The sequence below is a fragment of the Asterias rubens genome, chromosome 10, assembly GCF_902459465.1.
Source record: "Asterias rubens chromosome 10, eAstRub1.3, whole genome shotgun sequence".
NCBI classification, from domain to species: domain Eukaryota; kingdom Metazoa; phylum Echinodermata; class Asteroidea; order Forcipulatida; family Asteriidae; genus Asterias; species Asterias rubens.
Genome location: NC_047071.1, coordinates 2,645,736 through 2,668,956, shown reverse-complemented (window position 1 = coordinate 2,668,956; position 23,221 = coordinate 2,645,736). Strand labels below are relative to the sequence as shown.

The 23,221-nt window shown below is 37.8% G+C and overlaps 1 protein-coding gene across 2 annotated transcripts in view; it reads right to left on the bottom strand.

Annotated features, from left to right (window-relative positions):
* Positions 1-17,024, bottom strand: part of LOC117295484 (scavenger receptor cysteine-rich type 1 protein M130-like) — a 60,907-nt gene extending 43,883 nt beyond the window's left edge. For both annotated transcript variants that reach the window (XM_033778161.1, XM_033778162.1), the window contains exons 1-8: positions 16,785-17,024; positions 16,203-16,366; positions 12,181-12,403; positions 7,518-7,705; positions 6,798-6,965; positions 5,672-6,084; positions 4,292-4,427; positions 3,374-3,511 (exon numbers count right to left, since the gene is read on the bottom strand). In XM_033778161.1, coding sequence (XP_033634052.1) covers positions 3,374-3,511; positions 4,292-4,427; positions 5,672-6,084; positions 6,798-6,965; positions 7,518-7,705; positions 12,181-12,403; positions 16,203-16,269 — 1,333 coding nt within the window. In that variant the 5' untranslated portion in view covers positions 16,270-16,366; positions 16,785-17,024. The remainder of the gene's footprint in view (positions 1-3,373; positions 3,512-4,291; positions 4,428-5,671; positions 6,085-6,797; positions 6,966-7,517; positions 7,706-12,180; positions 12,404-16,202; positions 16,367-16,784) is intronic.
* Positions 17,025-23,221: the final 6,197 nt, after the last annotated feature.

Below are 23,221 nucleotides of genomic sequence, written 5' to 3'. Positions count from 1 at the left end.
TATGCTTTGATACATATCATAATTGAAAGATTGTTATCAAACTAAAAGTCAACATTGGAACAAATTACACAAGGAGGTATTATTAATCAGTTGTAAAAACTGAGAGTCGGACAAAGAGCCGGACTTGCTCAGTTTTGAGTTAACAGGCCTGCCACTAAACTCACTGAACTCCGGCCTGCATTCCAGTGTAAGATTTCGGCCCTGACAATGCACTTTTCTTTAAATAAGGAACAAAGTATTCATCACAACTTCCTGTCTGTGGACACTAAGCAAAATGTTTCTGAACCTGTACGAGTTTAGAGAATAATTCAAAAGAGTTCTCGCAAGAGTAGTTCTATGGTGATAAAAAACTTCCAATTGAACAAATTAAAATGCTTGGAGTTCTGCTCCATAAGTTCCCGCCGGATTTCCAAGCTTTTACTGTCATTGTTCGACATTTTTGTTCCCCCAGTGAATCTAGTTTGTCGCTCTGTTACACCCCTTTGGGGGGAACAACCATCGCATCACAAAGAAGACCTACCAGTCTTTCAAGAGAGCTGGTTTTCTTTTAGGTTGACTGCCTTTGAACTTAACTTATTTCCCGCCTGTAAATGTACCTCGGAAGGATGAATTTTTTAACAACCTTCAGTGATTGTACAGGTGCAAGGGAACACAGCCAACCATAAAATAACTCTTTTCAAAAAGGGTAAAAAATATATTCCGCCCCAAAACCTCTCCCTTATCGAGGACAGTATCATACTTTTCCTGGGACTATTTGGGCCTACTTTTCGCTAAAAAAGGTGCATGTAATCTTTACTCAGAGTTTGTTTTATAATTGCAACTGGGGAAAGAGAATTCAGCGCATCAAGTTATTCTAGTAAAGTTTAATGTGACAACATTAATGTGACAACTTTAACTTTGGGAAATTAAAAAATTCAGTGATATTAGAAGTTTGAAAAGTTAACTTCAATTTAGTGACACTATTATTGTTAAACACACAATCAGCGCCTTCTAGTATAAGTGCTTGCTGGCAACGCCCTCACTTAAAAAAAAACTACCTTCTTTCTAAATATACCAATTGTACACATTTACAGAAAATTGCAAAGTCATATGGAAATATTTCAGACATAAATTCAAGCCTTTTGTTTCCTCTTTGGTTTGTTAGCAGCGGCAGCCACCCTTCCTTCATCAACCATTTAACCGTGAGGAATTGTTTTGTCAGTTTTCAACAATGCCGACCTATTTTACAACCGAATAGTTTCAGTTTCCTTTCAACAAGTTAAATCACCCATTCTTAATTTTCCAACAACTGCATTCTAATATTTATCCTTTTGGCCTTGTAGCTAATATCAATCCTTTTCATTTTTTTTTATTGCCCCTCTACTAACAATTATTATTTTTGTCCTGTTCAGGGTTATCCGCCCAGATGATAATGAGCACGTTCCCACCCAGTCCAGTCGTGGGATTTTTGTTTCTCGTTTGTTTACAAACACAAGCTGCGGAGAGAGGATGCAGCTGGAGTTCATGGACAGGTTACCGGTGAAGTGACCGAGCAAACCCCTGCTATGCGGCAACCGGTACTCAGTCAGCTTAGCAGAGCTCCGCAGCTCAGCGTGTACATCCTAAAAGTGTACAGTCAGCATTTCATGTAACAGATGGTGTTATTGATCAAACTGATGCAGGCTGGAAACTTTGCTCGTGGGTGGGACTCAGAGTTGTGGTTTTAAGCCAGTAGAGAAAAAAAGCTTTGCTTTTTTTGTCAAATTTGTCTTGATTTATTTGGATAGGGAAATGATGCACACATGGTATACAAATAGAATCTGAACTTTGACCCTCCATGTGATTTTTCTCATGAGAATGATAACATGACTTATTCAGGAATCAACTTTCGTTCTTGAAGGGACAGAGCGAAGGGGCACTTCTGTGAGAAAAATTTCAATTTGTATTGGAACTAACTTTGCAAAATGCACCACAGCAAAAGCACAGAGCACCACAGCAGTTGCTGTGGTTTTTTTCTTGTAACTTAAAGTACGATGTGTACAATGTATTTCTTTTATTTTTTTAGGTGGCATTTTCTTAGAATGCATGGAAGGACTTCAGTCACAGAAAAAACTCAACCACAAAATCCAATGACAATTCAAACACAAAAACATTATCAGAAAAAAGGACAATAGGAATAATACCATGCTGGCATGATCATGATGATACTTTATTAATTTTGGTTTTTACCCATACACAGATGTGTGTGAGCACTGTATACTCAGTACTTCCTCACCCCCCCCCCCCCCCGAATCCTGTAAAAAAAATATCACAGGCATATTACTCGGGTGGGGTTCGAACCCACGACCTTTGCAATTCTACAGCAGTGTCTTACCAACTAGACTACCGAGATTGCCCGGCAGCTAGAGGCAGTTTGAATCCTTTGTTTTGGCAGCGGGTACCGCAACGATCTATTATATACATGTATGATACTTTAGGGGCCTGTACCCTAAAGCCTGTCTAACCAGTCAGCGGTGAACTTGTCTAGCTATGTTACATAGACAGTGACAGATAAGTAACAGACGGACCCAAAAAGTACACATCCTCCATCAATGGTATTACCATCCCCCCAGGTAATATCTCTACCTGCAAATCCAACCTACCTGCAAATCCAATCATCGACACGTCCAGTGTCAGGGTCAAATTAAATGTCAATTTAAATAATTTTTACAAATGTCTGGATGCTTTATTGAGAGTCCCCCATCCATCCAGCTCAAACAGAAGAGGAAATATTCATACTGGTATTTAATCAAATTAGGGGGAAACTAATCCATGATAATGTATTGTTTTAAATTTATATTTGAAAATTCTGAGTAAATTTTGTCGTTGAGAGTACCACGAAGTGGAATAAATGGAGATGTAGGCGTACAGCTCCACACCAATAAAAAACAAAACCATACCTACATTTAGACGGAACATGATTTATACCAGCTAAGAATCTTAATATTGAGTGGCAAATGGTTGAGTTTGAGTAGCAATTAATACATTCTAATTTATATTTATTCATTTATCAAGGTTCTTAATTAAAAATAAATTAATACCATTTGCTTTGCCATACAATGAAAATCATTCACTAAGCACTACACACATTCTAAATTCTATGAGCTCAAATCATCAAAAGTGCAGTTTGAATTAAAACACACATGCTCGATACTTTACCAAGGGACTGTAGGCCATTGCACTTTCGATTTCCAACGGAAGTGCCCTGAAAATGGCCTTGCCCTTTCAAAGATGAAATTCCAGGCCTGGGCCAGGGTCCATCAAAATTATACCGTAACATTTTGATTTCGATGAACTCTGTAAGCTTTTGTAATGTTAAAATTGAAAGTGGAAGTGTTGAATGAAAGTGACTTACCGACGCTCATGCTTCCTTCACAACGCACACCAGCATCCTCAGTGTGACGACACTGATTATCGCCCCAATCATTCTGCTCACATTGAACCAACTCCGCCTCGCTGCCTTTACATTGGACATAGTCCATAAGAACAGGTCCTATGGAAAAAAAAAAAAAAAAAAAAAATTGTTTACTGTCAAATCAGGGGCGAGAGTAACTGCTGACTAAAAAAATCTTTGAAACAGCGATCCAGGTTTGATATAACCCTGGAGTTATAGGGTGCGTTCGTTAAGCGTTCGAATAGCTTTGACGTCATTCCATGGGCTCACCCGGGTCAGCCCCCAGTGCCCTGTGGAGTGGGTCACTTCGGGGCTGGCCCAAGGTGCATGACGTCACTACGAGACAGTGAGTGGTTGTTCGTTTAGCTCTTGTCAGGGGCTCACCCGAGTGAGCACCGCGGGGAAGACCCAGGGAAGCTAAACGAACGCACCCATAGATTCGAGGAGCTTTTGGGAACAGTATATTCAGGGTGAGAAAAGTAGGTTCAAGAGCATATTTTAGAGAAAATATAGCACTTTTCCAAAACTCTGAATTCAGATAAAAGTCTGAAAATTACATGAAAATTTTTGTGCGCTAGCATGCTGTTCGTCCTGAAATAACGTTCTGAAATTTTAAACTTTGTGTGTTGCATGTAAAATTGCAAGATAAATTTGTTATAACACGCGCGCTAATGGTGTTTGTGTTGGCGTTTGTGTGATTTCAACGTATAATATTGGCCTCTTTTGACACTTTTATCTTCATGGCAAAGCAGCTCAGTGCTTGCTTTTCTCGGAGTGTTAGGCTGATTTTGCCATGGAATGGTCGCACTATGGTCTCTAAAAAGGTACATTTTCCTGGTGATTTCATTGTCTCTAATTCTAAATGATTTGAATACCAACCTGTTCCTGGTGAGAAACCTGGAGCCGTAACGGCCGCCAGGGCCGAGCCGTACCCCAACTCTCTACACACAACCTCAGCATCATTGATATCCCACTCGTCATCACACACTGTGCCCCAAACTCCGTTAATGTTCACCTGGCAAAAAAAAAGGAAAATTTGTACTATATATTTATTTAATTTTTTAGATCAATGGGTTTGGTAAAATGAACACAAAACTTTCTTTGCACAACGCGGAACAGAGCTTTACAAACTGTGCGTCTTTTCTATCATCTTCGGGGTGCAATCGGGGACCTTTTTTTTCACGCATCGCTGAAAATCCAGAGCTTTTAATATCCAGGTTTGTAGGTTCACTAATTTATTTCTACCTCCATGTTTTCACTAACAAGAACAGTATTTAACACTGTCTTTATGTTTATAAAAACTATTTTGTATTTGTTTTATTAGTCTAATATATTAATAAAAACAAATACAAAATAGGTGTAGGCCTACTTAAAATAAGTTAAATAAGAATTTAAATCAAAGACAATGTTTAAATCACAAAACACAAGAGTGACAAGCTCATTGAACTCAATGTGTTTGTAATGGCAGTCAGGGAAATAAACAAACCAAGTAACAACGCACAGAGTTAGACGCATGCAGTATATGCACGTCACAGGAAAAACCGTGAACGTGCAAACTGCACGAGTTTAGTTACTGCAAAAAAGTGAAAGTCAGACTCATTCATAATGATAGAGCACAATTCTACAAACAAAGAAACCACAACGCCCATATTGACGAAAAGCTTACAATACTTCAAACTCTGCCACATGTGTGCACTTAGTTGTGATGTTAACAAGAAGTTCTGCAACAAGAAACAAGTGAAGAATGCTTCACCGAAGTTGTTTGACGGGCGCAGCCATGTTGGACAAGGGCTGTTATTCGTTATACTTTACTGCTGTTTGATGTTCGAGACAGTTTTATCATAAAACAGCCGTCTGAAATGTGGTTATGGTTTGTCAAAGCATGGAGTACAAGCACAAGTTAGAAATGCGGATTTCTGCACGGTGCAGACAAGTCTAAATAAGTGGAGCTGGTGAAATGTAAAAAAAAAAAAAAAAAAAAAAATTGCAAACTTGTCTTGGATTGAAACATTGATAAAATTTAAGTAATGAAGTTAATTATAGTTTTTAGGTAAGATTTGCATTTTTGAAACAGGAGTGATCAAGACTTATTTGAAAAGTGATGACATCATAGCTTATTTTGGCTAGTAACTATATTCCGGTTAACAGACTTGGTATAACTAATAAGTTAAGCATTGGTATGGTATTTGGCCCCAGCTAAACCTCTCCATACCTGAACCACCATAAAACAAAAGAAATGAAAACAGTTATGCGACTTACCTCCACGCGACCTTCATATTCGGTGACCCCTCCCACCAGTCTGATGGCCAAATTCTTAGCCAGTTGATCGCAAGACAAGACGCAAACTTGACCCTTCAAGTACATCCTATCATTACAGCTCGAGCACACATCATCCGTCTCTCCATCAAAACAATTGTTGCAATTTCCATGACAAGCTTCACACGTCCTGCTCAGTGTATTCCCATGCATCCCAGAGCCACAGTTCTCCACGCATTTGTCTTTCTGGAGGAATCTTGGCGCGTCGCAAGATAGGCAGAGGTATGGGCGATCGGTGCACGTGAGGCACTGGCTGTCACACAGCTCACACCGATTGGTACCGGGAACTTGGTAGAAACCATCGCCGCAAGAAGTCACACAGAGACGGGACTGGTCCGGGCCAGCGCATCGGACAGCTATTGGAGATATCAAAACATCAACTTTAGAAAGTGCACCAGCAAAAATTTAAATTTAAGGGAACGTATGTTTTTTTTAATCGTTGATTGTTTTCATCAATGCAGATTATAATGGTAAACTAACTACGAATATTTCCTTCCATAAGGTGGTAGCGTGTTTGAGGTATCGCTGAAAAAATCGGAGTGGTAGAAGATTGTTTGTGGATTGTTATGATTGCAACAAGTAAGTTATTCTTTTCAGAATGATCGTTTAAAACAATGTTTTTATGTCGAATTGGGTTGGAGGAACTGGTCGGTGTGACAATCAATCAACGCGAGGAAATGTAAATAATAATGACTAAAATAATATAATGATTTGTAAACGAACTGAACCAATAAACAGATAAGCAAACAAAAGATATATAATATAACAATAAAATAAAAATAAATTAATTAGTATAATATAGGCCATACATGAAACAAAATTAATGGCGGTTTTTTGTGTGAAGTAAACGAGAGCAGATAACAAACAAATCACTATAAAATATATTTAGAATAATAAATAAAACGAATAAATAATTAAATACATTAATAAAATAATAGCCTTCTTTATTCAATCTATACAACATTGTATCAAATAAATACAATGAGCAAATAATTTAAACAAACCTTCCCTGCTTTTCAATATTATTTAATCTACTGGAACTTTCCCAAATAAGTCACACGCCACTTACCAGCATCTTCATTGTGAGCGCAGTTGTGTCTTCCCCAAGCAAGATGCGGACAGAAGTCCAGTTTGGACTCCACACCTCGGCACTTCAAATCATCCAAGTGAATTGGCATCCGAGATGACGCTAAGCCAAACGTCGTTTTAGAAATGCTCAGAGCTTCCCGAGCGGAACCTATTTATAAATCGATAAGGAGAAATTGATTGAGAAAATCGAAACATTCGTCTGATCAAGGACCGCAGACCAATCTATCAAGTGGCCATTCATAATACTAATAATACAGCAAGACAAATTCTCGAAAGAACATAATCTACCAAGCAAGTATATAGATAATTACAATGGTGTTACCGCAACACAAATGTACTTTGATTTGCAACAACATTCATATTTTGTTCTTTGACGGTAAGACAACAAAAAGATGATTTATTTTCTTTGATCAGTATGTAAAAAGTCATTCAATATACAAACGAGTTTCATTTTCGAAAAGCTCTTAAAACATAATTAGTAACCCCGGTCCGTTGATTATGTGAGTTTTGCGGTAACATCATGTGGAAATCTCTCTTTTGAGTAGGGTATGAGTCACATTAAATCACACGTGTGGTTACTTCTTATGGCAATTATGAGCAAGGTTGACCATTTTGTTTCCAAGCAGCATTAATAAACAACATCATTAAAATGTGCTGGAAAAAAAATAAATTTACGAAAACAATTTCAAAAGCTACGTACTACCAAACTGCAGCTCATTGCAAACCACATTAGCATCGAGAATGTCCCAGTCATCATCACAAATCGTTCCCCAAGCTCCCTCGTGCAGTATCTCCACTCGTCCTTCAAACTTATCAGCTCCTCCCGCCAACCGTAGTCTACTTCGAGCCGGTCCACGAGAAAACTTGCTTCCACAGTCCTTTACACACCTGCACAGGGTGTTCAGTGAAAAACGGAGAGTCTTGAAATGCGCCTACGACGATCTGTTCTTATTGGCTCACCCATGAAACCACTCACATAACGCATTTGAATCGTCAAAATTGCCAAATGTCATACACTGACAATCTTAAAAAAACCATTATTATTGCTTTTTGAAAGTCAAACTTCAAAAACTGTATATTATTTATGCATTATTACTATTACATCGACACTCAAAACCTAACAGTTAAGTGTTAAAAGAACTGTTAAAATAATACACAAATAATCTGAAAACTTTAATAGGACATCCTTGTTACAATTATTATTGTGTGTGTGTGTGTCTTTTTTATTGCTATCCTTTCATTTATTACCATTTGAATTGCATTTGTATATACAAAGTTCTTTGTCAATGCCGTTAAAATTTCCCCAGTGAGGAATAGTGTAGATGTTATCTATCTATTTATTTTGTTGTTTCAATCCCGGTCAAAATAAAATTCTTGGGCTACATGTACGTGACATTAAACCTACCCTCCCCCGCTCCCCCCTCAATATTCTTAACCTCAACTGCAGCGCAGACTGTCTTTTTGTGCAATATAGAGAAACATTGATCTTGGCCGAAGGCCCAACGAGACAAAAATGGCCGGGATTATGCCGGCAGAATGTTCAAGTATAGCGTGACAATGTTTGTGTACAGGTCAAGTACCTTAAAATTCGCCGTGAAAAGAGTGGGAATGTTATTTAAACCTCACTTCTCATGTACCAAATCTGTATTATGTTATTATGCCTGTATTGGCTCAAGACTATGTGTCTATGGGCGGGATTGTGCCAGTTGTGTCAGGAATGTGACAACGTTTGTGTATAGGTCATTTACCTTAAAAATCGCCGTAACAAGAGTGGGAAGGTGTTTTTTAAAATAATGCTCACTGCTCATGATACCAAATCTTTATTGTTCTGTTATGCCTGTATTGACTCAAGACAGTCTTTACAAAATGGCCGCGATTGGGCCGGGAGCGTGCCAGAATGTGCCAGTGGAATATGATAACGTTTGTTTACAGGTCATATACCTGGAAATTAAACGCAAAAAGAGTGGGAATGTTTATTAAAGGAACACGTTGCCTTGGTTCGGTCGAGATGATCTTTGAAAAGCGTTTGTAACCGTTTGTTATAAAATGCATATGATTAGAAAGATATTTTAAAAGTAGAATATAATGATCCACACAAGTATCATTCGAAATTGCGTGGTTTTCCTTTTACCTCGTCGACAAACACGGTCGGCAATTTATGGGAGTCAAATTTTTGACTCCCATAAATGGGCGACCGTGTTAGTTCGCAAGTAAAAGAAAACCTGCTCATGATACAAAATCTTTTTTTCTTCTAATGCCTGTATTAACTCAAGACAGTCTATGCAGGCGGGACTTCCGTGGCGAGCCCCAGCCAGACATCCATCCCGTGATATCCTACACTTTAACTGCCCACACTTGATCTTCATGGTTGCGTTGTAGTCCTGAAGCTAAGGACGTCAACTGGCTACAAAACGTCATGACCGATCAAAACGTCATCAATGGTACTCGGTAAGTCAGTTGGACACATACAACCCCGACCCCCCCCCCCCCCCAACGAAACAGAAAAGAAGAAAGTAAGTATTGATTTGTACTACTTTGTAATTAAAAAAAATTGAAGTTTACTTATGTAACATTAAAGGGCAGTGGTAGCACTTGTAAAGGCTAATTAATTACATAAGACAATTGCATAAGCTTTCGTATGCAATAACTATGTCAACAAAACCTTTTGCAGTTTTTATGCGACTTTAAACCTACACATTCCTTAATCTGACTAACACGGCCATTTTGTTTTATATTGATGTACTATTGTTCTAACATTACGTGGCATCTTTCGCATTCGTACAAATACAGTTGCAATCAACTACCATGATAGGCAATGGCCGTAGGGTAAAAACAAATCACGTCCTCATTCTCAGACGACAGTCAATCATTGATGTAGTATTTTCTTGTTCTCGCTATGACGTCATGTAGTCACGGGACGAGAGAGCAGTCTTGACGTCACGCGGTCGGTTTCCTCCACCGCCGTTTTTTGTTCCCTGTCGTCTGTTCATGGATGGATCGTTATCAATGTTGAGAGGAAAATGCTGCAAATGGGTTATTGATGCGCGTCATGTGTTTGTGGCGGGCTTTAGGTGCGCGCACGTGGTTTAACGTAGAAATCCACATTTAGAAAGCGGAAATGCAGACAAATCAAAGTCGATATCTTAAAACAAAAGCAAAAACACAGACAAACAGACAAACAAACAAACAGACAAATCCGATTTGTTTCAATCTGAAAGCTGTCTGATTATACACGTAATAATTATATAAGTCAGTACAATTCTTCGACTTTCTTCTCAGTACTCATTTAACTAGGAATGAAATGGTAGAACTTACTGAACTTACATTAAAAACTGCATAAGCTTTTGTAGCAACAACAACTTCACCAGACGCTACAAAAGCTAATGCAGTTTATATGTAATTAATTAGTCTATTTTAGGAGCTACGACAACCTTCCTTATAACATCTCGCTATTTATAAAAATCTGTCTCTTTAAAGGGAGTGTACATTATTGGTTATCACTCTAAAAATTAATGAACATAAAAACTGTTTAGCCGTTGATATTTCAAACCTTGTTAGAAACGACACCATTAATTTGAAGTAATAGATCAAAGAAGTAATTTCTACCCAAATATTTGAATTTGAGAAAGGTTTCAAGTTGAAGTCTTTCTCAGACATTTCAAAGCATACAGTTCCATTACAACCAGTGCGTTTTCTTCTTCGTTCACTATTTTCTTGCATTTGCCATTGCAACTTCGATGACCACTTGAGCCCCAAACAGGTTTGTTGTTATCTTTATGCATAGTTTGGATATTATGGTACACCGGGTGAGGCCATGGTCTTTGACAATTATTATTACCATAATGTATACCCTGCCTTTAATTAGTGCTATAGGCATACACCCACCCACGTCTTGCACGCCGTGCACACGTAGCGCACTTCGCATCCTTGAGTTACCGGAATCTGGTTCCAAAGAAACTAATGCATTACCATAAGTGAATTGTATCAGATCTAATTGCATCATATAATGAATTGGTGATAATGGTTTTTTGACGGTTAGTCGTATAAGTAGGTCAGTAAGTGGTAGACTGGAGGAACTCATTCAATCTTGCTTGTTAACCGAAGAAACATACCGTATGTAATTACAATCTTTTGACCTTATTATTGTACAGATTTGAAGCAGTCTGATTGTTTTCAAAGAGCAAAGATTGATCTTAACTTTGTATCACCCTAAATGCTAAAGCAGAATGTGATGTCCCAATACAAACCACTATGGCAATATTGCTATCCCATCTTATGATAAATCTTAGCGTTTTGTGAAATCTAGCCCAGATTTTCCAGACTTCTTACGCCTTGAAAATGTCTTATTAGAATTATACCGACACCAAACATAAACTTCTATAGTCATGAGTGAATTCAACAAAAGCTATTACTTTTAGCCCCACCCCAAAATCCATGAGAACATTTCCAGCTACACACACCATATGTATTTGCACATTTCATTGACGGCATCATTCTCTCCCTGAGAGTCAAATCCATAGGTTCTGTAGTTTGAAATTCCATCGAAATAAAAGGCTATCGATAACACAATTAGTTGACGTCACAATTCTTTGCACCTTGCGCACGGTGACAAAAATGCGAACATGCTTTCACAGGAATCTCTAACTCTGACATCACGATGTGTGTTTTTAATGAGTTAATGTGGGGCAACTTCACACTTCATTTTGCTCTGATCAATTTAATACCACGGTTTAATAGAACATTTAGGTTGACAACATAGTTAAATTGATATATCGTTAGTTTTAAGTGAACTCAGGATGCATTTCATTGACAGTTTATTAAAATAGACCCCTTGTATAGGCCGCCATTGGCCTTTTTGAGGTATGACAGATACTGTAGGAGTGCATTGTTTGGTTTGGGTGTTTTTGTATACAGACATGTTTTTACCCAAACCTAATAGTGTCACATGAATGTGATCACCGTATCTCAAAACGGCTTATTGCTGCTGGTTGTCAAACAATGAAAACGTGTACGCGTCACGCTCAACTCTCAACCAATGACAGGACCTCATTTGCCACAGTTTGAGCTTGTGACGTCATATGCAAGGGGGGGGGTCTATTTTGTCCAAAATGAAATGTTAACAAAATAATGTATAAAACCGAAAGGGATGAACCCAGTCATGCGTGTCGCAGTTTATGGTGATTTTTTTTTGCGACGGTTCTGATGTGTCTTGATAGAGCAGTTTTAGTATAACCTTTAGGTAATATCATCATAGGTTCTATGATGGGACCGCTCCTAAACAATTAATGATTGAACTCTTAACTTTGCCACAACAATCTTTTAAGATTTTAAGCTTTTCTAAAAAGAGCATGAACATTATTTACCCATTTCCAAGCAGAAAGTTTGGCTCTGAGCAGCTCGTGCATTTAGTGGGAGATTCAACGCACGTGAGGCACACCGAGTCACACTGCTGGCAGGCCTTAGTGACCGTGTCCCCGTAGTTCCCCGGGCCGCAGTCTGCGACGCAACGGTGTCCCTCGTCCGGGTGAGACACCATCATGTATGTCCCGCTTACACATTGCGATTGCTGACCAGTACTTGGTATCTCTGTTGAAGTTTTAACAAAATCAAAGGAACAAATAACTAAAGGTTAATTTTTGTATATATACATCATTGCATGATGCGACAGACATACATTTGATATAAGAAAGGCAATAGATCTTATGCATGACGTCATCCAGCCGCCATCTTAGAGGTAAACCGACGATGAAATAATCGAATTGGAAACGCACAGAAAGGTCTGTTGGTACATCCCATACAGAAATGTTCGTGCCAGTCCAAATATCAAGTTCAAAGCTGTTTTGATTGAATTATCATCATAGTTGGGAGTGAGCTGAACATTTTTTTGTAGAAACATTAAGCAGATCATTTGCAATGAGACGTCATCTGACTTTTATTTATTTTGACACATTATTGCATAGCAAGGGTATCAATCATCGTGTCACTTTAAACCAACATAAAGTGAGGTTACAGAGAGTTTTGTTATCTTTCCCCATATCATGAGGATTCTATATCTATCGGAGAACGAGTGGATTACAAAACCGAATTTGTCACTGGAGACCATCTTTAACTGTTTATTAATCTTCGAAAACAAAATGGAAAGTAGCGTATTCTCATTTAATCCTACCAAAAACAGAGCTAACTATCTAGCCCTAATATTAGCGGTCTTAATATTCTGAAAACGAGAGGAATTTTGTTGAAATTCACTTTTTCCAAAACATCATCGGGTTTTCATCATACCTTTAAAATTAGTATGTAATTATTATAACAGTTTAATTATCAAACATGACTATTGTGATCCCCATGAATGGATTCAAGAAGAAGAAAAACCCCAAGTATTTATTTAAATATGAATAAAAGGTACGGACAGCTGTGGAATTTGTTGTAAACAAAACATATGTTGTTTTGAAGTGTCTATAAAAAGAACAAATATCGTGACGTAAATAGGATCATTGATTATTGCGGAATTTAAATGAATGAATTTTAAGCAAAAGAGTGGAACTAAAAATTCGATAATTTGCATTCACAAATCATTAACGTAATTGAGGTAACAGTGACGTTTGTGGGCTAGTGTGTTGCGTATAAGATCTACTAGATTACTAGGAACAAACGTAGGCCCCTTTCAATGGTAATTGTTGTATATTATTTAAATATTTTTTAGAACAGGTTTATGTGTTAAAAAAACCAAAAAAAAAACTGTTCAAACTTTGTGGGGTTTATTGTTACATTGGTGAAAAAACCCACAAGGGCGCTTCCTTAAGCTCATCCAAAAATGGTGTGATGCTGCATTAGGACTGCGTTTTCTAAATGTTCGAGACGCATCATATTTTAATTGTTGATGCCACAAGATGGACAATGACAAAATATGTGCTTCGGAAGTTTGCCATGATTTTGCTAGTGTGTGTGTTAAACCCTATATATGCAAATTTGCAGAAACGATGTTTCGTTTCCAAGATTTGCAGTAAATGGCTTGAATGGGGGCTCCAATTTCAAAAGATACCCACGGCTTATTTACTTTTGACGTTCTTGTTGAATAATGATGCCTTTGAATAACGTATTCTTTCAAGTTCAGAAGAGATAAAAAGCATCAAGGGAACAATAAGTATCTCAAACGTTAACAACTTCCTGTAATTTTTATTCCAATTATTTTTTGGAAGGTTAAAATGAACACACTACTTTTTGAAGGCTTTTTGCAATGGCATGAAAAGGTTATACATGAATAATATCTGCCAAGGGCATTAGCTTTATTGGATGAACACAATCAGTGAACTTGGTGTTATGGTAAGAGCTACAATATTTCCTCACCATTGGTGTTAACAAAGTCAAATGTGGAGGGTGGAATAAAGAATGATCTGTATAAAGGATTACCATTGACTTGACCAATAAGTACCAATGACTATTGAGTTTTGTTTTTTGTTGCGGAGTTTTGTCCCCAAGCACAAACTGAGCGTTTCCCCGTTCTGCATGTGTATCCCCTTTCTTTAAAATGATTAAAACAAAACAAACGTAAATATGTATGTACATTTCGACAGCAGAAAACTAAAACGAAAACATGTAAGCTATTATTAAGAATATACATTAAAAACGCCAACGAATGCAAAATTTAAATCAATTCAAGGAAGAGATACTATTTTTCCCACAATGTTTTCCAGAACAATGTATTGAACTAGTTCGGGCGTTTAAATGGAAAATTTAACAAAACTTCTCCAGGAAAAATCTTCGTTTTTTTGTGTATATTTATTATGCGTCTGTTTTGGGGAAATATGTACGTCACTGGTATTCAACCCTTGATCTCTATTAATATATAGAGATGAACGTAGTTCAACCATCTGTGCTTATTGGAACCAGCCAAGAGAAGAGTAAAATGAATTCGCTCCCAGAGTAGCATTTGCTGTGGTTACGTCAAACCAATATAAAAGCGCGCGCTTTGTTATTGATCCTTGGAAAAACATAACACACGCATGAGGAGCAGTCCACTTACATTCACAGGGGTTTGTGTACAAACATTGGGCGTGGGTGGACTATTTTCGGAATGTAAACAATCACTTTGTTTTGACAATTAACACTTACATTAGTAAGTGGTTAATGATAACATCCCCAAGGTGTAATTTTAGGCATTTTAAGGTGAAAAAGAACTGGACATGCGCTTTTCGAAGGGACCCACTCGAAAGAGAGCTACATTTGCCTCCCCTCCAAGAAAATGGTATGGTCACGAACATGATGCAAGTTATGGAGCATCATGCGCTAACCGGATGACAACATTTGCGGTCAAATAGCTCGGATACGCCGAATCTCTGTATTTTTTCGCGGGAAACTCCTGGAAAGAAGCTGTAATTTATTAATAAAAATAGAAGCTGTAATTAATGAAAATCGAAATGCGGTTTTTCATTGAGCCCTTTGCCGGAAGTGTGCACAACACAGGACTCATAAACAAAGTAGTCCCATACCAGCGTTTATTATGTTTCGATGAGAACACACCCACCCCTCCCATCCTAGAGTTAAAAACTGACTGGACAAAGCATTGTTGTTGTTGTTATCATACTGGCTCAGAATTTACACTACAACTTGCACAAGTTTAAGAATACTAGTCTACTAGTACCAGTACTGCCTACTACTAGTAAGGCCTAGTTGCACATGTTCATGAATGAATTGAAGAAAACAAGAATTTATTTATAGGCTCAGGTGAAATCTTCACACGATTTGTGCCATGGCCTTATCAAACGAAAACAGCTATCATTGTATTTGTATAATTTTTGTTCAGGAAGACCTCCCAATATTGTGCTAAGAATAATTCATTGGAAACAGACAGGGGAATTTCTAGATAATTTTTCTTTAGTAAGTGATGATTTTTTTTATAGGTTTTACTATCAGTTTCAGGTTCAGAAGAACAAAAAAATCTGCATATTTTGTGTTCATGCGCCACCGTGCTTACAAAACAGAATTGAGTTTCAGTTTTGCCGATCCATCATGAATGAACATAAATACTCGGATATGGATACGTTGTAAGGGTTCCGAAAGGGTGTTCGCGTTGCAAGTTGTTTTATAAACATAACAAAAATACGGGTCATGGGAGATAACAATTTGTGCTATCTGCGACGACATTATCGGAAAATGGTTGCATATTTTGCCCACTATACTTTTACAGGGGATGGGCACATTTGAAAAGGTTTCATTTCAATCAAAAGGGTGAATGTTGTGTGTAATTGGCACGCAGTATGAATCATAAACTACGGCATGAGTACCCCACTAAATGACGCTCTTTAAACATTATCATTTATTTATTAGGGGGGAGGGGATAGGAGGGTGGTTGATATTTAGTTTATAGGTGTTTAACGTAAAGACTCACCTTTGGCCTGTGATGTACAACTGCTTAATAATACGAATACGACTGCGGGTAGTAAAATGTTCTCCATTCTGACGACCCGCTCTTGCAAACCCCGCCTAGCTTCACAGACACCCACGCTGTTTGATTCAGCTTGTTGTCCTCAATGCAATATGGCACTCGAAACACTGTGAGTTGAGCAAATGAGATATTATTATTGTGAGCAATAATTAAGCAACGATAGCTTTGCGTTTAGTAAATATAGTAGGACCGCAAGAAAGGGAACATGTTACGTTAGCCAGCAATGATTGATGTTGAAATCTTCAGCGAATATATGTTGCTTGCGTTTCTTGCCCTTCCCAACAAATCATCGTTTATATTTTCACCGATGGAATACGGGGAGGTGGGTATGGCCTACTGGTTTTAGAGATCAAGCAATCACACCTTCATGTATGTCAGGTAAACTTGATAAAATTTCACTCAGGTTGACAACAAATAGTGTCATGTAAACGACCCCAAAGTTAAACAAGGCACACCCTAAACATTCCTTAAATGTGTCGGAGCGTAACATACAAAGGCACGAACGTACAGAAGAAAACTACTTACCGGTTTTCCACGAAAAAATAATCGCCAGATCTGTCGTCAAACTCCTTGAGAATCTTCCTCCACGTTTGTAATTATCGTCCGGTTTTTTTCTCGTTATTTAGGATCCTCGACAATCAACAATATTCGTTTATGTTAATGTTTACAGGCTCATCAAAAGTCTAAAAGCACTGAGGGCTACTATCAAAACTCGACTCAATCTTGTGGCGCGAAAGAGAAATACTAGCCGGTGTATAGTAAAAGCGGTTCTGTTTACATTCACACAAACCGGCGAATTTTCATTCATTCATTGGTTGCCGGAGCATTCCATTTTAATCAGAGGGTGGTTACATTCCAAATTAGTTGTATCGTAAGCCTTATACGAGTTCATGTTTAAGCCATGAAACTTAACAAGTAGTGAATAATAATCTAAATTGTTATAATGTGATATTAGCATAATTCTGAATCAATTTCATTTAGTTTCACTGAAGTTTTTGTCAACTCTCCCTTCTTTATATGACCACGTGGTTTTGTTTTCTTTACCCGTCTGGATAATGGTTGAGGCAAATTAGCCGGTACGCGCAACGTTCACTGCGCGGTCAAGTATATACCTACAACCATGGAGGTAGCTAGCTTTCATCGCTACATACAACACGGAGTATTGCATCAGCCGAAACATGCATGGTATGGGGTGTGTGTGAACAGTGCAGACAGAACAGTTTTTAGTCTCCAGACAACATAGAACATTATTGGCACTGATTATTGGTCGAAAGGGTGTTAAAAATTTGAGTTTCCACCATGGCTGTATGCATAGGTGATTATCGCACGTAAATTTGTTTTTTGTAGGCTTCACAGCAAATAATAATATGCCTAAACAAAATTATTTCCTTGGTTTTTTTTGCGGTGTGAAGAAAATGAAAAACGGTCAGAAGATTTTTGTTATGGGTTAATTTTTTTCAGCAAAATCAACGATTGCCTGTTCGTGAAAACTAAAATTTATCTAGGTCACACATTGTCTCTTTATGAAAACTAAAAAGGGCACAGAGTAAGAATAGTCTTTTTGGTGCCCAGTGCCAGTATGTAATACAATGTAACAATTAGTGTAAATCATTATAAAAAGTTACGATTTTACTTGAAAGTTGATAATGTTGATGTCACTAACATCCAAACCGATTATAGCAAAAAAGAGTTGCCTTTTCGTGAAAAGTGACTAAGTGACACAACGGGCAACAATGTTAAAAACACCGAGCAAAAATTACGAGGGCACATTAGTGACACTGCCGGTTGCGGTTGTCCTCTAATGATGTTTAACTTTAAAGACTCTGAACGCGTTTGGTAATATCAAAAACCAGTATTCTCACTTGGTATAAAATAACAACCCTGTAAAAATTTTGATTAAATTGGCAATACAAGAAAATGATGAAAGAAAAAACACCCTAATTGTGGGGTGTGCTTCGAGAGAGGAATACAAAGCTTCTGGTCAGAAGTATTTGAAACCAGTCTCCATCTTTATGCTTTTATCTGACAAGTTTTTTTAAATTTATTTTATTATTTGCTCACAAAGTTTGCGCTTAGCAAAAGTTACTAGAATACAAGTAAGCAAATAAGTGCATGTGATCTGGTTGGTACGGTAACCATCGCGCCAATTTGGACACAGCCTGCTGCCCAAGTTTCGCTGTTTACAACTATGCTGACGTAATCACAACACTAAACATGCTTGCATCACTCCCCAGATTGAAACCTACACCTCACAACATTCCGTGCCCCACTCTAGCCTTTTGTTGTTAAACATAGTGACATTCCATTTATCACGTTTTAACAAAGACAAGTCCAGATTTAGACTTCATGGGAACTGAAATGGATCTTGGAAGCTATCCGTAAAAAATACCTCTTTCGTTGGCAAAAATCCAACAGATCGTGTTTTGCGGTTTGTTTTTAAAAGGGTAGATGGAATTTAACGTCCGTCGCGGAATTATTTTATCTTTTCAAAAATTTTACCACAAAACCAGACTACAGATGGGGTTTAGACTTCTACTCGGTAGCATACCACTGAAAGGCTACACGTGACCCGCAGGAACAACCCGGTGGTATAAATCCTCATAAAGGAATGTGGTAATTGAGACCGATTCATCTCTGTTTTCATCGTAAAACATATTCAACTTTTTTGTTCATTTCCTGTTGGCAGAAGACCAACACAGGACTAAATTTCTTGACACTGCTCATCACAAAATTCTTCGCTTTAATATGGCGCTCATTGGCGACGTACCTGATTCCTAGGGTGGTGAGAGCAGATTTCCGCGGTGTAAAAGGTGGCGGGAGATTGTGCCCCCCCCCCCCCGGATTCTTCCCCCCATTACGGTGGGTCTTCCACAAACTTCAGTGAAAGCGCCATCTTGTAAATCATTCCCCTTCAGCGCATGCTTATAATAGTAGTTAGTGGACAGAATCTGCCCGGGACGCAATGCTTTTTTTTGGTATACATCAAAATTGCCACTGTCGTAGTGCTCTTTAAAGTCACCTGGAAGTGGTATTTTGTCAAAATAAAGCTTTTGTCACTAAAATATGTGTTTTGATGAGTGGAATATGAATAAACAATTAACTAAGGTTTAACAAATATAGTTTCCATGTTATTTACAAATTTGAAAAAAAGCCCGACCCGAGAGGGCGCTATTCGTGACGTCAATCGAGGTGCAATGAATCGCATGAAGTGCCAAAACAACATAGTGATGCTTGGCGCAAGCTAAAAACATGCCCTCAAAGTTGAAACAATACCTGATTTTTGTTTCACGTTAGGCAAATGCTCCATTAGGTTCGTCACGTCTTTCAGGTACCTTCTTCGACTTCCCCACTAGCTGGACAAATTATTGGGGTGGCGTCATATTTTAGAAAAGAACTTTTCTGTTCATGTCAAAATGTGTAGTGTGTTCCGGATTCTCGAAGCACGACGGCTCGAATGAAGTGTTTGCTGCACAGCGCTGGAAAAGACGTCGGACCGGACAACTTGGCAAACTGACACCATCTTTAGTTGTTTTGCTGCATCCAGCAGCAATACACCTGGTCGACATTGCCGGAAAAATGCAAGAAAAAAACTTTTTCAAAACGTACAAACTAACGACTAGGACTTAAATGTACTAGCCTTGTCCAAGGCTCTTTATACAAGCACCGGCCCACAGACTATACCGCGCACACGATACCATGGGGTCGAAGATGGCTTTGCGAGGTATCAACGAGGTTACAAAAAGAGGCCGGATCAGCCTTGTCCAAGGCTCTTTATGCAAGCACCGGCCCAGTCTGTGGGCCGGTGCTTGCATAAAGAGCCTTGGACAAGGCTATGAATGCACTTGCCCGTACGTGTGTTCGATGTTCGATCGAGGCAAAGGCTTCCTCGATTGACGTCACAAAAGGGGTAGGCGGAGTCACCCCCACACAACTTTATTTAATTTTTTAAACTTATAAATCGTTAAAAACAATTACTCAACAAATTATTTTATTGTTCAGGAGTATATACTCTAATGTTTGAAAAAAAAAATTATATTTCCAGGTGCCTTTAAAGACAGTGGACACTATTGGTAATTGTCAAAGACCAGTCTTCTCACTTGGTGTATCTCAACATACATAAAATAACAAACCTGTGAAAATCTGAGCTTAATCGGTCGTTGAAGTTGCGAGAAAATAAGGAAAGAAAAAACACCCTTGATAACACAAAGTTGTGTTTGCGTTTAGATGGTTGATTTCGATACCTCAAATTCAAAATCTGAGGTCTCGAAATCAAATTCGTGGAAAGTTACTTCTTTCTGGAAAACTATGGCACTTCAGAGGGAGCAATTTCTCACAATGTTTTATACTATCAACCTCTCCTCATTACTTGTTACAAAGTCACGTTTTATGCTAATAAATGAGTAATTACCACTGCCTTTAATGGAGAACTTTTGTTCTTCTAAATCGATTCAAAATAATGAGTCCTTATAAAAAAAGGGGATGGCAAATCTATATTCAAAAAACGAAACTGCGTCCGGGTGATGATTTTCCTGTGATCTTTTGCGCAGATCCGAACGGCATTTCTACAAGAGTTTGACATTGGGAAAAGTGCATCTAAAAAGCTTTGACCTAGAAAAAGGAAAGCATGATCAATTCAATAGTCATAGTCATACTGAACAGCTGTGATAATATGTGTAACTTTACAATCAGTCATTTCAGTCTCGTAGGCAGATTAATACAGTGTAGACTTGTACGACACTTTTTGGTTAGTGTATGACTATTATCCAAAACCTGCAACGGCGTTCAATTTGTATTTTTGCCAACTATTTTGTAAAGAAAAATTAGCTTTATTCTATTTTTGTTTTCGTAGAGTTTTTTTTTAACGCCATGTACAAACGGAAGACAATTTTGTAGTACAATGCAAGACACGTTTGTGATGTAAGACAGTTTCGAAAAAAAGAAAGAAACAACATTGTTTTAATAAGTAAGCAGTTTCACTTTTAATTTTAATTCCTGAGAATTAATATGGCACAGTAAAACGGTATTGTGCGGGATCTGGTCACGGTCACATAATGGTCACATCACGAACACAATGAAACGAAAGTGTACAAGTTTGAAATAGATCACCTATTATTCCATGAAGACCATCAAAATTAACGGAATAAATCGGAGGCTAATTATTGGAATTATACCATAAAAAGTGAAACGTGTAGATTGAATTTTCCATTTTAAAGTTTCAGCATTATAATACATACCACGTGCACTGCCAGAACAAAATGTCTACAGAAACTCATCCATTCGAAAACTGGCACATTTGAGTGTTCCCACGTAGCGAAAATAAAAGTATTATTTCTCGGTTTAAGAAATACAAGTATTCCGAACTCTGTGTTTGCAAAGTAGTTGGTTTCGAATCCGACACGAGAGGTCATCATAACACTTTTAATAATCACCTGAAATTGGAGAAAGATATTAAATCAAATACATTAGGCCTGCTGTCATAAATATGACTCCAAAGGTTTTGCATGTTTTTTTCTCGATTGAATGTATTTCGAAAAGATGGAGCCATTTTGCGAGCCAAACTTTAACAAATAAAAACAATCAACAATTAAAATTTTTGCTAAAGAAAAACTTTGTTATATGCAATCGGCTATAAATTTCATAGCACAGAAAATACCATCAGATATTTGTTGAAAGGGAAAAAACAAAATGGAAGTTGAAAGGCAAAATGGCAAACTGGTTAGTGCATATAATACAATTGCCAAGATGGACGTAAGACAATAAAGAAACACTAGCGATGACATTGAAGAGAACCTGGCCCAAATTCATACAGCCTGTGAGCATAACAAACTTGCTGAGCATGGCAAATCTTGAAACTATAACTAACTGGTTAGAAACAAATATTTCATCAACTGGTGTCACACTCATTTTTTGCTTAGCAAAATATCCTGCTTAACAGCGATGAGGGCTACCAGCCCTCCAGGAATCATCTCATTGTTGACTTTACTCAGAACAATATACCCGCAAATTCAGATTACCCAAATAAATAAGTGCTATGGTGTCCTTGAAGAATTTACACCATTGGAAGTAGGCCTATATGCTAATTCAGTCAATGTTATCATTTTAATATTTCTTTGAATACTTAAAATCAAAACCCGAGTTCCATCAACGGAGAGGATAAGAACAATAACAAAGGACAAACAGATACCCAAGTAAATTTACAAATCCCACCTCACGGTGACGGCCGCACATTGCACCCCGTCCAAACAGGATAGCGACTAAATCAGCACACAAATAATAATAGTGTCAAAATCATCACATTATTGAAAGTACGAAATAAAACTGTTTTGGAAACCAACAACACAGTTCTCAAACATAACTTATAACTTTTCGCCTAAAACACAGCTTGGAATGATTTTGCACCTTTAGTTTAATTTATTAGAATGAATTCGGTTCAGTCGAAAGTAAATAAACTATGTTAGTCCTATATCTAAGATGGTCCAACGTTTTGTTTTTTAAGGGTTTGGGTCCTTTTTGTAGGACACAAAACACAGTATCCACATAATTATTTACATTAAACTCTCCCAGTTTGAAGATAACGATATTACTTACTGAGGTGCTGTAGTTTTTAAGGAGTAATTAGTATAAAAAACTAAAATTAGTAACTGGGATAAATACTAAAACACCGTATTTAACTCGACATCGCTCTGTGATTTTCATTTTTTTCCCCTCAAGAATGTGACGACTTAATAAACAAAGGTGAAACTACAGGTGAATTATACTAGATACATCTTCATTCACAATGAGTAGGGATTCATGTCATGGCCAAATACGAAATGTATCAAAACCCTGAAAAGCAGTGGACACTATTGGTAATATTGTCAAAGACCGGTCTTCTCACTTGCTGTATCTCAACATATGCAAAAAATTACAAACATGTGAAAATTTGAGCTCGATTGGTCGTCGGAGTTGCGAGATAACTATGA